This window comes from Fulmarus glacialis, unplaced genomic scaffold (assembly GCF_000690835.1).
Source record: "Fulmarus glacialis isolate BGI_N327 unplaced genomic scaffold, ASM69083v1 scaffold3398, whole genome shotgun sequence".
In the NCBI taxonomy this organism is placed as follows: Eukaryota; Metazoa; Chordata; class Aves; order Procellariiformes; family Procellariidae; genus Fulmarus; species Fulmarus glacialis.
This window is the reverse complement of record NW_009228763.1, coordinates 1-14,651: the sequence shown is the minus strand read 5'-3', so window position 1 is coordinate 14,651 and position 14,651 is coordinate 1. Positions and strand designations below refer to the sequence as shown.

Below are 14,651 nucleotides of genomic sequence, written 5' to 3'. Positions count from 1 at the left end.
GTTCTGGGCTCTCCAGTAGGAGACAGACATGGAACAAGACCAGCGAAGGGCCTCAACAATGACTAAGGAGCTGGAGCACCTGAAATACAAGGAGAGGGCGAGAGCTGGGACTGTTCAGCCTGGCACGGAGAAGGCTCAGGGGGGATCTTACCAATGTGTATAAATACTGGACAAGAGGGTGTAAGGAAGATGGAGCCAGGCTCTTCTGGGTATCCAGTGACAGGACAAGAGGCAATGGGCACAAAATGAGAAAAGGAAATTCTGTTTAAACACAAGAAAAAACTTCTTAGTAAAAAAGAGTGATCGAAATCTGAAACAAACTGCTGACAGAGGCTGTGGCGTCTCCATCCTTGGAGATACTCAAAACCCAACCAGACCCGGTCCTGGTCAACCTGCTCTGGCTGACCCTACTGCACGCAGGGGCGTTGGACTGTACAATCTCCAGAGGTGCCTTCCAGCCTCAACTATTCCATGATTCTATGAGCTTTAAAAATTGCTGTATGGCAGACTATTTATCTTTATGTTATCAGCCTGAACAATGTACGGTTTCCAAGTTTAAATGCCACAAAAAACAGGTCAAAGGCCACGTTACTATCAGGAGCACAAATTCCAAGTTTATTAGGGATCCACAGTGAGGCAATCCTCCTACTGAGCCTCTACAGCAGCAGTCTGTTAATTCTGCAATTCTAGTTTTCTCTCACCAAACCTAAATAATGGAGCAAATGGTGAATTAAGTCTGCAAATACTTAAAAAAAAACCCCAACAAATCAAAAACAAAGCAAAAAAGTCCCCATACAACTCTGTCAAATGAGTACATATTACAGACCTTCAAGGTTTTTTTATAGTTAATGTATGAAAACACTATCCAATGAATATAGGCACACAGAAACAATCTGAAAGGGAGCCTGGAAGCCAAAAACCTAAATGCTTTCTCAGAAAGTATTCACTTAGCATGCATATACAGGAAGGTGTATAAAATGTTTGAGAGATGTATGTGTTTAGAGAGATCTCATGAATATATAAAAACTTTTTGCCAGCTACAAAAGGTTAGAAAAAATTTAATATCACCTGATTCAGTACTTTCAGTATTCTGATTAAAATATACAGTCCATAAGATATAGTAATACACACAAACATTTTACCAGTGATTTCAAAATTTCATAATTCAACAACTGTGCAAGTATATATTAAGACTCACTGATTTTACTGACACACAGCACACTTGAAATGGAGTAAACCCAAGTGCTGTGCTTAACAGGAGCTAATTTCACAATATCCAGGAGGTTCATTTTCCTTAAAATTCAACTTTAGCAAGTCCACTTGCACGATTATTAATGCCAGGTCACAGCGAAGTAAGTGTTATGCAAGGTTACAGCCAAAAATACTGAAGTCATGCACACCTTTAGTAAACATAAGCATGCTAAATTATACCAGGTCATTAAGTGCATATATGATTTTAATAAATAAGTATATTTTTCAGCTGGAAGACATCTTCTCCTGGTGTGTTTGAAGGTTTGCCTGAAGAATCTTTTTCTGGATTGCATAAAGCATCTGCAGTGGAAGATGTGTTGTTTGTGACTGATTCAGCAGCGTAACTGTGCAACACTTGCTCAAGTCTCTGAATACCTGTAGAAAGGAAATACAGAGGGAAATACTGACTGCACGTATGGAAAAAAGATTCACCATGAGAGTGATTAAACACTGAAACAGGTTCCTCAGGGAGGTTGCGTAATCTCCATCTTTAGGCAGTCTCAAAACGTGACTGAACAAGGCCCTGAGCAACCTGCTCTCTGACTTAGAGACGGGCCCTGCCTTGAGCAGGAAGTTGTACTAGATGACCCAAGAGTCCCCTTTCAATCTACATTTTTCTCTGACTCTGTATGCTCCCATTACTTCACAAATGTCCCCTTTGCCAATGATATAAAGCATTCAATCAAGGTTAAGTATTTTACAGCATAAGAGATGGATACATTTTTCATATCCAACATGAGCCACATAAAAATGAGGGATGATGGGGAATTCCCACATGTTACAAAGCATAATTTGAAAGAGTAAAAATCCTTTCACATAAAATTTGGTTCCTTACTTCTGATAGAGTAAAAATAGATTTTAGAATTAAATTCTGAAAGCTTTAGAGGTTTAACATAATCCAACGTCAGTGGTTTGTAACCGATGCTCTGGGCCCATCTAGTATTTCTCAGTTCATACAAACCCTAAAAATGCCCCTCACAAGCTGAGAGAGAATAATTAGGTTTGAACTCATTTATAATGTTAACGTTTCTTAAAACTTGTGTGCTACTACATGCCATATTAGAAGTAAAACCCACTTACACAAGTAAATCTTATCTACAGAATCGGAGAAAACCAGTCTAAACCATCCAGGCTCATAACAATAAAAAGCTTTTCCAGGACTAATAAGGAGTTTTTTATCAAGGAGCTTCTGCCATAATTCAAGTTCGGCTTCAAATGTCTGTGATCTTAAGAACTAAAAGAAGAAAATAATTTTTTATTAAAGGTTGAACAAGTGCGTAAATTCATTGAAACAATTTTCCAGGACTTGAAACTAAAGTGTGTAATGACATGCACAAGCAATTTTCACATTTCCAACTTTTTTCAAACTTCTTACATACTTTTCTGAAGTCTGCCCACACATAGAGTCCTCCTGAACTTTTCAGCACGGGTATTCCAACATCTGCAAGCCCATCCACAAGAATATTCTGTGCTTCTTTAAGTCGTTTTTTGTTGGTGGGAAAAAACACATTATCCAACCAATCTATCAAAGCAAGAAAAATGTAATTCTGTTTTACTTCTACCTGCAATGGAAAAATAAAACAGTTCAATGGAAACATTTCTAGCGTGGCTAACCTCTGTCCTTAAGGAACTGACTGAGAACATGCTGAACAGGTCCAGGACAGCTATGGAAGACAGCCAGTCGATTCACAGCTTTCTGAATTTCATGATTTCTGGTGTACAATACTGCAACTCTGATACCACTCATACCAAAATCCTTGGAGGACAAAAAGAAGAGAGAGACATGCAATTTTTACTTTATGTTTGTGCATTGTCAAGCCACCAAGTCTCGAGTCATTGTGATGCACAGGAAAAAAACCTTCTGGAGTAAATTCTCAACGTTGCCACATGGAGTCCCAAGCGTGATAAAAACCAGCCAGCAACTTCGAAACAACCCTGTGGCAGGGAGGTCAGGGACTTTAACAGGGTTGCTTTACAGGCCAACAACTGAAAACGTGCTTGGCTCATACCCTTGGGCTGTTTCCATTATACCCCACTATTGTTTCATCAGTTTACTGTTCCCTCCAAGAGAAGAAAAGTCAAAATGCTACAGATCTGAAATGTGCTTATATGTTTCAATGCCTTTAATGCATATGTGTGAACTGTTGCTGTTAAGTAGATCCCAAATTAAACTCTGAACTTTAACAAATTTTACACTACCAAAGAAGAAAACAAATTAATAAACAAAGAGAAACTCAGTTTGGCACCTATAACACAAACTACGTCAGAATAGCCCAACTAATTTTGAAATATCTTAAATTAACACACAAACATACTATTTTGACCTACCTTGCTAAAACCCCACATAAAATGTGTCCGTTCTGGATCTGGTAAACTGAATGAGAAAAGAGGAAGACAAGAACTGTTGCTATAGAAGAGTAAGTTATGCAGGTTACAAAAATGTTTAAATTTGCAATATTGTAGTAATTTTTTAGTAAAATTGGTATATAATCCTTTAAAGTGACATGACATTTTTTCAGAGATCTTTTAACAAAACATTATCCTATGACACTGATCTCCCAAGTGTGTGCTGAGGCACTGATTCACACAAAAAAAACCCGAGAAAGGATCTGCACTAAGATGTAACAGTCCAGTTAAAATCCCAGATTTTCCCACTGCATAGTTAGTGATTACGCCCATATTAAAGCAAAAGCAGTATTTCCATAAGTGATGGACAACTGCTCTTGTACTTGACGGAGAAGAATTGTTTGCTCAACTATGCTGCATTTCAGGCTAAGGGAAGGGAGAAGTGAACATTTTAAAGCATGCACCTACACAGTGAGGTGCAACTAAACAAAATACACCTCAGTGTACCACTGCAGACGATGTTTTTTTCTCCTTTGTGTAACATCATGTAAGTAGGGCCAAGGCTGGAAATTTCCTTCTTCAGCCTAACAGAGCCAGGTGAACTTTCACAATAACAAAAGTATTTTTTTAGGCTTCATTTGTGGTTCATGATCTTGTATGGGTGACGCAATACCCGGTCACTCACTGATCTTGGTTGTACTTGGATGGACTTGGAAATTTCCCATTGGTATGAAATTTATGCAGTTATACAAAGACAATCACATACTTTTGGGGAGAGAAGTTTTATTAGTCAGATACCAATAGGTTTAAATATTCTTGAAACATTTATTCTTTTCATCACCCATTAGGAAACGAAGAGCCCAACAGCATACTAGTCAGAAAGGAGACTCATTACAGCAGGGAACTTGCACAACCTTAGGCAACTTCATTACCATTACAGTGAGAACCTTACGCTCAGGCTGTGTAACAGGGAACAACGAAGAAAAGCAGTGCAAAATGACTAAGGGCTCTGTCAATTTTTCTTGTTATTACTGTATCATACACATTAGCTGGAAGCAAGAGATCTGCCATTTAAAGCTGTCTATGAAGAAGATCTCTTGTATTAACTAGTCTCACAGTTGCAAAGACTTGGATATGAGTTCATTTGAACTATACCAGTTACACTAGCTAACCAGAAGTTTGGAAAAAATGGCATGGGTTCTATTTAGGATTAAATATCTTCTAATCCCTGCTAAGAAATCACACTTACCAATCTAAGCTAAGAACGCTGGTGAAGGTGGTATCATCATGAACAGACAGCATGTATATTTCATCCATTATTACATGTAATTCATGTCTACATACAGAAAAATACAAGCATATTAACATATTTAAAAGAAATTTCTTTGCATATATGTATGTATAATCTCAACTACTGCCATAGCAAAGTATCCATAAGCATGCCTATTTGCTATTATGCTCCCCCTACAAATTTTACACAAAGAGGTCACAAGGCGTACTGTGAGCACTTGTGCATCGCCAACTTCTGTTTATACATATTCTATATTTCGCAGCAGCAATAACATTCCATATATCTGAAACAAAATCCAACTGCATTCTCCATCCAATGGTTCTCTGGAATATGTACGGTCCCACCCAACTCTTATTTAAAATTTAAAATAAACACAATGATATATTATAAACTTCTTTACCGTGCAAGATTTCTCCAGTGAGACTTGAAGTCAAATGCAGATGTCAGATTTTAAAAAAGACTTGTCATGCACTTAAGACAACTCTCTAATACACTCTCGCTAAGAAAGCCACAGTAAACAGTAAGCCATGTTATCATACTTGATATCAACAAGCCATGCACATATTTATAAATACTGAAAAAATTGCAGAATGGTTTTAAACACCCAAGTAGTGCAGGTATCCTCTTCTAAGTAAAACTCATTTAATTTGATCATTGAATTCTGTAATTTTTTTTAAAAGGAAGTTTGGTTTCAGAACAGTTTTTACATTAAAAATAAAACTATTTTTTCTAATCCTTATCCTCTAAATTATTTTAGTACCAGCTTAAGTTAGTTGCATCCTCAAATCGATGGGGCATGCTGAGAAAAGATACATTTGCCTTTTTAAAAACTTGGTAACTAGAAGCAGCGCATTGAATTCTACCAACCTCCACGAAAAGAAAATCATGCCAAAAATGCAGGAATGTTGTGTTATCCCCAGTAACCTTTGGTAATTAGTGAACAATTAATACCAGCCTACTCTAAGTTCGTCAGAAACTAAGTATTGTTAGCTTTCAAAGTGTGTACAGGATTTTGCAGTCATTCTTTGGCAGAAGCTCACTGAAATAATACAGGAATATATATTTTCCTAAAAAAATACAGATGCTTTTCAAAAGGAAGTGTTTTTTCTCCATCCGTACTCAAGGGATTCAGGAGACTGTTAGAGCTTAGAACATGAACTCTGAGCTTGTTAAGGATAAAAGAAGTGAAATGGGGATGAGATATTTCAGAAGTATCTTCCTTTGATGGAAAGTGAATTGCTTGCACATCTCGAGCTAAGTACGTATAAAAGATGCTACAAAACTTCAGACCGTTGACTTACTCCTTGCCAATTCAATGACTTCCCCCCAATATCAAATGTTAAGATTTTCTTATTTTGATAATGTTTCAAATGATGGTGATGGCCATGTTTGTTACTACTGCTAAAGACTGATAATCACCTGTTGTCATTTTTCTGAGCTATGCACCAAAGCAGTTTAATAAAGAAATATTGTTAGGCAAATAAAAAGCTCTATAAGTTTAAACCACACATAAAACAAAAAAAATCCCAAGAGTATTTCATTCAGAAAGACATCGATGGAACCCAGTTTAAGCAATTTATTCTAGTGTTCCCAGAAAGGCCAAGTAAATAGGATAGGACATGATCAGGACCCTGTCCACCACCTCCTCTGAACATGTACAAGCAAAGAACAGGCGATCACCAAAGGTGAATTTTCATCACTGCTATATAGCATTAACAGAAAATGAAATACCGAACAAATAGCACTAGGGCTCAAACCTGTGCGCAAACTCTAGACATTCTTTCAGTAACTGTGCTGGGTAAATGTCCCCTAATGGATTGTGGGGGTTGATCAGGATTAATGCTCTGACTCGGATGCCCTGGAAAAAGAAAAACTGATAGTTGGAGACACAAACAATGTCAAACCAATGACTAGCGAGGATGCAGCTAGGAAGTTTGTGAACCCTTCAGTGAAAAGCAGCTTTTGAAAACTATTTAGTTACATACTATAATTACTATACAGACTAAGGATCCAGCTACCGACCTTGTTTCATAATTTATCCAATACCACCCCAAAAAACATACTAAGTAGTTTAGCAGTAAATGAAAACCAGGTTAGCACTCATTTGAAACACCCATTGATATCAACAGGCAAGATTATGGTGTTGTAGGGATTAATACTGGTTCTACAGGCATACTTCCAAAAGAACTTCCCAGGACTGAGCAAAGTTACTGTTGATAAACATGGGAAAGCTGAACAAAAATTGGACTTTCACATCTAATAACCTGCCAAGTAATTAATTTTTAAATGTTGCTTGTTTCTTTAAACAAGTAATAGAATCTGCAGAAGACTGAAAATTGAATTACTTGGTGTTCTATGAGATGCGCAGAGGTCTTGGGCAAACTTTTAAATTTCTGTTACGGAAATTCTCTCTCCACAGAAGCTAAATATTCTACTGTGTAATAAGAAGAGTCCCACATGATCAAAAATTAGATTACAAATACAAACATAACCAGTCTTTTTAATTCTACAGGTATTTTTCAGAAAATAACCTATTTTCTATTTGCTAAAAAAATCCTTAATGTACATTAACATAAGCTATATGCAGCAAATACATTCTTGTACAAAATCAAACAGTGCAATGACTACAGCAGAAACTTTCAAGACTTTAAACATACCAGCATGAGGAGTTGCTTTATTACTTCATGTTTGGGATAAACTTGTAATTAAATTATTATTTTTTGTTTCTGCATTTTTAATTTTCAGAAAACCTCACCCACTGCAAATTCTCACTCCACCCCAGCCTCCTCCAAAGGAGATTATTTGCAAAGACCAATTCCCAAGGAACTCCAGGAAAAAAAGTTCAATGATGAGGAAGCCCTGATATTTGCTTTCCCTGCCACGTGCCATTTGTTTGAACATTAATGGGTACTGTGAGCAAGAATGTCACAAGAAATGAACTTTCAGTGTATTGCCTTTGATTCCAGCTACAGGAAGAAATTACCTGAAAACAAGGTAAGATGCAAATACTAAGTGCAAACAGCTGTTCCACAAGTACTCCTTGCACAATAGCATATTTAGTGTATTTGACATCTGACATGTATCAAGCAGAAGATGCTGAGTGAGGCTTTATTGTTCATAGGAACAGCTACTGTGGGCCGGCAGTTTCTCAACTGCTGTTCTAGTCTAGTTCCTCCAGCTATTTATGGTATTACATGTACCAAAGCATATGTTTGTAATATTATTCGTGAGAACAGCTGCAGCTCTAGAAGGATGACAAACACAATCTCTAATCTGGTCTGTGATCCAGCACCTTGTCCATCCAGGTCATGTCCTGACAGCCACAGTAACACAGCAGGGATGCTAGCTGCCTCCCTCTGCTAGGATCAAGCGATAAATGTCTGAATGCTTGGGGTCACATAGGCTGGCAAAGGCACAGACAGATGACACAGACATACAGATGGTGTCTAAACATAGGCACCATGCTGATCAAGCAATTAGCTAACTAGGAGAGCACCAACATATCTATAAAAAAAAAGTTATGCACACATTTCCAGGTATCCAAAATACCCACTTTTTATATGAGACCTTACTTATAACTGACCTTTGTAAGTGACCTTCCTTGTAACTGTACGCTTTATCTATTGTTAAACCTCATTATCTATCCTGGAAGAGGACACAAGAAGTTTATCTCACTTAATCACTACCATCACCACCACATCTTTGGTAAAATGTTTTACTATTCAGCCTGTGCTTCCTCCACTGGATCTTTTCAAGGATGAGCACAAACAGTTAAGGTTAAGTGCATTTATAATTTTCCATGAAGTGAGTGGATTATGAATATCAAGATAACAAGAATAGGAAACATTTTAGCCTGAAATACTGGTGAGCAGTATTTTATGGACACTCACAAAACCAAACATTTCCACAGGGAAGACAAGCAGTTCCAAAGACAGAGAGGAATGTGAAAAAAAAAATTGTATGTGACAAGCAATAACATCCTCATTTATGCAATCCCAATCAGAATAAAATCACTGAACACGCTAAGGATTTTGAACTAATGAAGTTTCCTAAACTCTGGAAAAATTACATTTGTAATTTTTTGTTTGCTAGCAATTCCTTGTTAGCTGGAACTCAGAAGAACCCTCTTCAAAATCACATTAGACATGTTTCTTTAATTAACTGGGTTGTTAGCCTCTCTTCTGAGAGTCAGAACAATAGCTTGTTTACACCACTTTGAATTCTGTTAAAATCTACAGAGAAAGAAACTTGGTCTTGAAACACAAGTTAAGATCTGTTCTTCATAAAATAGAGTCAGGCAGTTTCTCTGCATTTTGTTACAGTGCCCAGATTATAAAATCAATTTGAGTCCTGTTGCTAGAGCTGGACCCACCTCAGTCACAAGACTGAAAATCTGCACAGATGAAACTGTACAAATGCTTCAATGCCGAGGACATACGCTGCTTACAAAATAACTAGGAAAACATGAAAATCAGAAACCAGTATTATTGATACCTGCTTTTTAGCTTTCTGTAATGCATCTTCTAATTTTTCAACTGTTAACTGGAAAGGGTGACTTTCTTCGTCAGTCACCTACAGAACAAAAAAATCAACAAGAATAAAAAAAAATTAAAAATATTAAAAAATTTAAAAAGAAGATAGTGAAGAAACGCTCCCACCTAGTGAAAATACAATTGCTACCCGCTTTTATAAAAGAAAAGAATATGAAACTAGGATCAGTCTTTTCTACATAACTCATTTTGGTTTTAAATGTTGCCCTTATCCATGACTACACTATCAGCAACTTACAGAAGAACTTGTGTACTTGAAAAATCACTTTTTTTTCCGCCTCTGGCTGTATCACTTGGTCTTACAAAAGATGCTACCCCCCTCTTTGACTTGCCTCACAGATTACTGAGCTTTGAAAGGGGAACCAATGTTACAAAACTTATGTGGTAGATACATCTTTCAGTGCTTAAGGGGAAAAATTTGCAAACCAAATTTACTTGTTGTAGGAGTGACAGACTTAGAGCTGACAAATTATAATTCAGCATGTCAGTGCAGAACAGTGTCTGCACAGACCGAACGTAACCCTACACATCTGATGACACCAGCCTCCTATCATGCTGCAGCCTGAGAAGACGACAGGCTGTCTCTAAAAGTGCTAGACTGCTCCTGTCTCTTCACTTGGACTCAGTTTGCATTTTCAGGTTTTTTTGATTGTTCCCTGTGAAATGTCTGTTAATGTACATGAATAGCTGAAGTTTTACCTCACTGAACAAGGGCACATGAACAGGCTGTATTCCGCCATATAGCCATGTTTTTGAATTTATACCACCGTAGTATGGAGCTGGGATAAGATATCCATCTAAAAACATTAAAAAATGAAATGAACATTTCTCATGAGCAATTATTTCGTTACACTCTAATCGACTAAACTGACAATCTAAGAATTTGACATCTGATTTAATCTCAAAGCCTTCACTGTGGCCTAAACCAATATTTAAACAAAACTGAAAATTTAGCATACTTCAATCAATCTGAATTCTTTCCCAATATTCTTCCTTAGCATTTGCAATAGCAGATTCAACAGTCATAGGTATTTTCTGTAAAAGGGAATGGACCTGGTCAACTTATTTATTTATTTATTTAAATGGTAATGACAAATAATGACCTTGCTCTCAATATTTTGCTAATGCTCTGTTACTATCAATTTTTCACAGGAATTGCTGCACACCTCAACTACTTTCTGGTTGCCAAGGTGCTATCTTGCAGCCAGGAAGCCTACAGCACTGGGGAACTTGTTTCTCTCCTCATGTTTTTCCTGTGAAGTAGCCCCAGGTGTTCTCCTGGAGATGCTGCAAAAGCCCTGCGTGACAGGCTTCCAGAGGGGACGGAGTGGGCTTCCTACGTTAACAAAGGGGTAAAAAGGAGCCTGTCAGCATTCAGAGTTCCTGCTAAAACTGTGCAAATAATACAATGAAATCTGAACATATCAAAATAGACATGGATACGAGTAGCCTCCAGTAAACATTAACATTTAAAGCTAAACAAAACTAATTGGTTTCACAGTGCTTTTGCCACCAATATCCTGAAGTCATTGCACCAGGTTACTCTACACCACTCCACCCTCCTCCCAAGGGCTTTTGGTGCCAGTAACAGGGTGCTACGGGGGCGGCGCAGCCTCCTGCACTGGAGGCCACATAGTCATCCTGCTCACCTTCCTTCCCTGGCAGGTCTTTGTGGATCTCTCCAGTCTCTGCTGTACTGCACTCCTACGCTGCTTTCCTCATTCCAAACCAGAGAGGAAACCATTTTCCCTTGCTGAGCTCTCTTTTTCCTCCTACCGTCTACTCCTGCTGTGAGCAGATTGTTTCCCCGGACTCCACTCCTTCTGCTTTGCATTCCCACCTCTGCTTCCTCCTCACCACCACCTTTATTTGACCGGGAATCCCTCTTTTGCTGCCACTCCTCTCCCCTGTCCCAAATTCCTTCTACGTGTTTTCCTTAACCCGTTACCCGAATTTTCAACCCAGTACACCTCCCTCCCTGTGTGCCTACTCCCTCCAGCTTCCACCATGGTTCCCACCTCTTTTTCTCGTAACTTTTCAAAATATACTGCATTTTCTTGATATCCTTCTCCTCTTCCTACAACGCTCTTAAAAAACTATTGATTGCATTCCAGAAAGTGACTGGGCCTGCTGATACCTCAAACATCTTCCACCATTCTAGAAATAGAGGTATTATTTCAAAGACACTCTGCCAGTGACAAAGAAATACCATGCCTTGCTTCATTCAGGCAGTTAGAGTAACAGCAGGCTGTCAGAAGTCACAATACGATTATGTTCATTGCTAACAAATGTTTTTAAGTAAAATAATCAAGTTTTTACTCACCACCAGCATCACATAATACAGTTGACAGAGTAGCAAAAACAGCACAACAGCCATTCATAACAGTTATCTGAAAGAAGTAGTACAAACTTTCATTTAGCAATGAAATATTTGGCAGAAATATCAGCACTAGTTTAAATTTATAAATTCATAAATATCAGCACTAGTTTAAATTCCAAAAAACAGAGTGAAAAAGCCACACTATGACACTATAACACTAGTCCTTGAGTGTTATACCTTGCCTACTTTTTCAAATGGAAAAGTAACACTACTAAGACTTCTGCAAATCTTGCATATATCCCTCCTGTAGTATCTTGCTGACATTTGTGTTCAGATTTATTCATCTTTATCAGTTAAAGAAAAATAAAGATGCAAAGATAAAGCAACTTGTCTTACATGTTCTGGATTCAGTGCTTTTGCAGCACTGGCATAGTCAGTCAGAAATTTGGCAATTTCTTCTCTGAAGCTAAAATACAGAATTAAAGTCAAATATGCAATCACATATTTCTCAGGGAAAAAAAAAGCACCAAATACACACAGAAGAATGAGGCTTATCAAAAGCAGAACAAACGCATAATTCATTCAGTTATGAAAGCCTTGAAGATTTTGATTAAATAATGTAATTTCCTCAGATATCCAGCGTGCTACATTTTGTGAGACAGAAGCACGCAGAAGCCATCTGTTACCTTGAATAACAGTGACTGTGACTCAACTATTATCGCTGTACACTAGAAAAAGGAGGAAATAAAGAATCTTTGAGCCTGAGTGGGATCTATTTTTGGAGAAAGGATAATAATTTGGGTACCAGAAACAGTGAAGTCTGAGTCAGTGACAATTCTTTAGATCAAGACAGGCTTTCAGCCCGAGTGAAGGCAATGGTGGAGTTCCTATCGAACTTCAGGGAGCCAATATTTCACCTCTACTCTTCACAGCCCCCAGAGTTTCAGTTTATCCCCCACTGAGACTAGAATGAATCATTCCAGGAGCGATTCACCACATCAATACGAGTCACCACATCAATACATGCTCTCTTGCCTGCCAACAAGCCCCCGGATCTTTGCCCTTTGGCATCCTGGGTGTTTGTGGCACACTGAGGGTGGGGAGAAAACCAGAACACAAATCCAGAAAATCCAGCGTGCAGGTAACAGTAACACACCTATCCTTGGGGCTGACCAGAGGAATGAAACCGCACCCAGCTTCACACGAGCCATGACTAGCACTGACAACAAGCAATGGGATAAATGGGAAAACGAACTTCTTACCTCCTAGTACCTTGCGTATCAGAATACTGGAAAAGATCAGGCTCCAGATAATTCATGTCAGGTCTTGTGAGCTAGTAACATGAAAGAGAGAGACTATAGAACACAGCATTCTTGCGAGTTTCTGTTCTGCTGTAGCAGAGTAAAACTTGATTATTTTTTAAAAGAAACATTATTCAGTAACACTAAGGAAATGAAGAATATAAAAATTCATGAGTTACAATGATGTTTATATTTTGCACTTCTCTTTTTAGTTTTAAGATATTAGAAAACAACATTAAACCATCATCAAAACGAAGGAAGAAAATAATGAAAGAATTATTTATTGGATTATTCTGTCACATATTAAAACAAGTCCTGAATAACAGGAAAAGCATCCCAGCTGTACCTAAGAGATTGTGCAGCCACTTCTGAGATAATCAAAGCTCAAACAACGCTTGCAGTATTTATGGTATCAGCTTTTAATTCACATGTCAACTTTGATCAGTTTCTCAATCAACAGAGGAAAAGTGACAGCAACCCTATCTGTCACAGAAGAAAACCAGCTGTATTATCAGCAGTGGCTTTCTTGCTCTCAAAGCGGGTGCCCCCCCTGAAAAATGGCTCATTCCTATATTCATTGTGGCATCGATTTTGGTTTATTCCTAAGAAGAAAAATTCTCCCCAACTGTCAGCACTGCCAACTCATCAGCTGACCAATCTGCACACTGAGTTTATGCCCAACCCTCCATCACAAGCACTGCAAATGCACTAGCAGTTGCACGAGTGCAACTTCATTACCTCACAAAAGTAGGAAGGAGAAGCAAGAGGTAATTAATTGGCAAGCTGCAGAAGCTGGCCTGGCAACTAGATCATCGTTTCGCTAACACATAAGGCAGGGCACCACACTTTCCAGCAGATGAACTAGAATCAACAACTCCGGGGAAAATATCGCCTTTAAAGAATGTGCAATTTCCCCATAGCTGGGTTTCCGAGACCGGCTCTTACTGCAGTGTACAGCAGTGTGACGATTAGGTTGTAGCGTTAATTTTGCTCAAAGTCTGAATTTCATGTATGGAGCATTTTCAGTCAAAGTTTTGGCTCTGCCATCAGACAAGTGAGCATCTTGTCAGGCCATGATTTTCCCCTCCGAAAATACACTTCTTCCTGAAAGCTACCATTCCAAAGCAATATTTTCTGCTGAAACAAGAACAGACTCTTCTATCAGTCCTGTTTGGAGGACTCAATCAAACGTGAATGAAGTTCAAACAAAACCAAAACTGTTCTGGTTTTTCAACCAGAGGCAAGTTTTCAGTGTAAATATTACTTGGCAAATTGTTTCCTAGTGTGCAATTGGCGCAGTACACATAAATATACAAAGCATGCTTCCTTGTGAAAGCTGTTAGTCACAGCACCCTCAGTATCCCACCCTGTACGTCACCTCGCCTGTGCTAAATCGTTAACCGGACACTTCAGAATTGTCGAAGACGCACTGGCGGTTAAATCCCAATGAGTGAGAAGACAGCAACACTTACTCTCTCCTCCAGTAAGTCAAAGCAAAGCTTGTTCTCACTTGTGCCCAAATTCAGGATGCCCTGGAAGAGACGGCAGCTGTTAGACGACAGCACTGCAGGAGGAGGGACGCACCCGCCGGC

At 38.5% G+C, this 14,651-nt stretch overlaps 1 protein-coding gene across 1 annotated transcript; it reads right to left on the bottom strand.

The window, feature by feature from the left end:
• Positions 1-1,456: 1,456 nt before the first annotated feature.
• On the bottom strand, positions 1,457-14,591 carry LOC104069336 (1-aminocyclopropane-1-carboxylate synthase-like protein 1; the record flags this gene model as incomplete). The annotated part of the gene is made up of 13 exons (XM_009583572.1): positions 1,457-1,626; positions 2,332-2,485; positions 2,631-2,773; positions 2,866-3,007; positions 3,580-3,625; positions 4,847-4,933; positions 6,646-6,746; positions 9,383-9,460; positions 10,138-10,235; positions 11,762-11,828; positions 12,155-12,224; positions 13,021-13,091; positions 14,532-14,591. Coding segments are annotated over 13 exons (1,287 nt in total), but the record flags the coding sequence as incomplete, so codon positions are not given.
• Between the last annotated feature and the right edge of the window lie 60 nt (positions 14,592-14,651).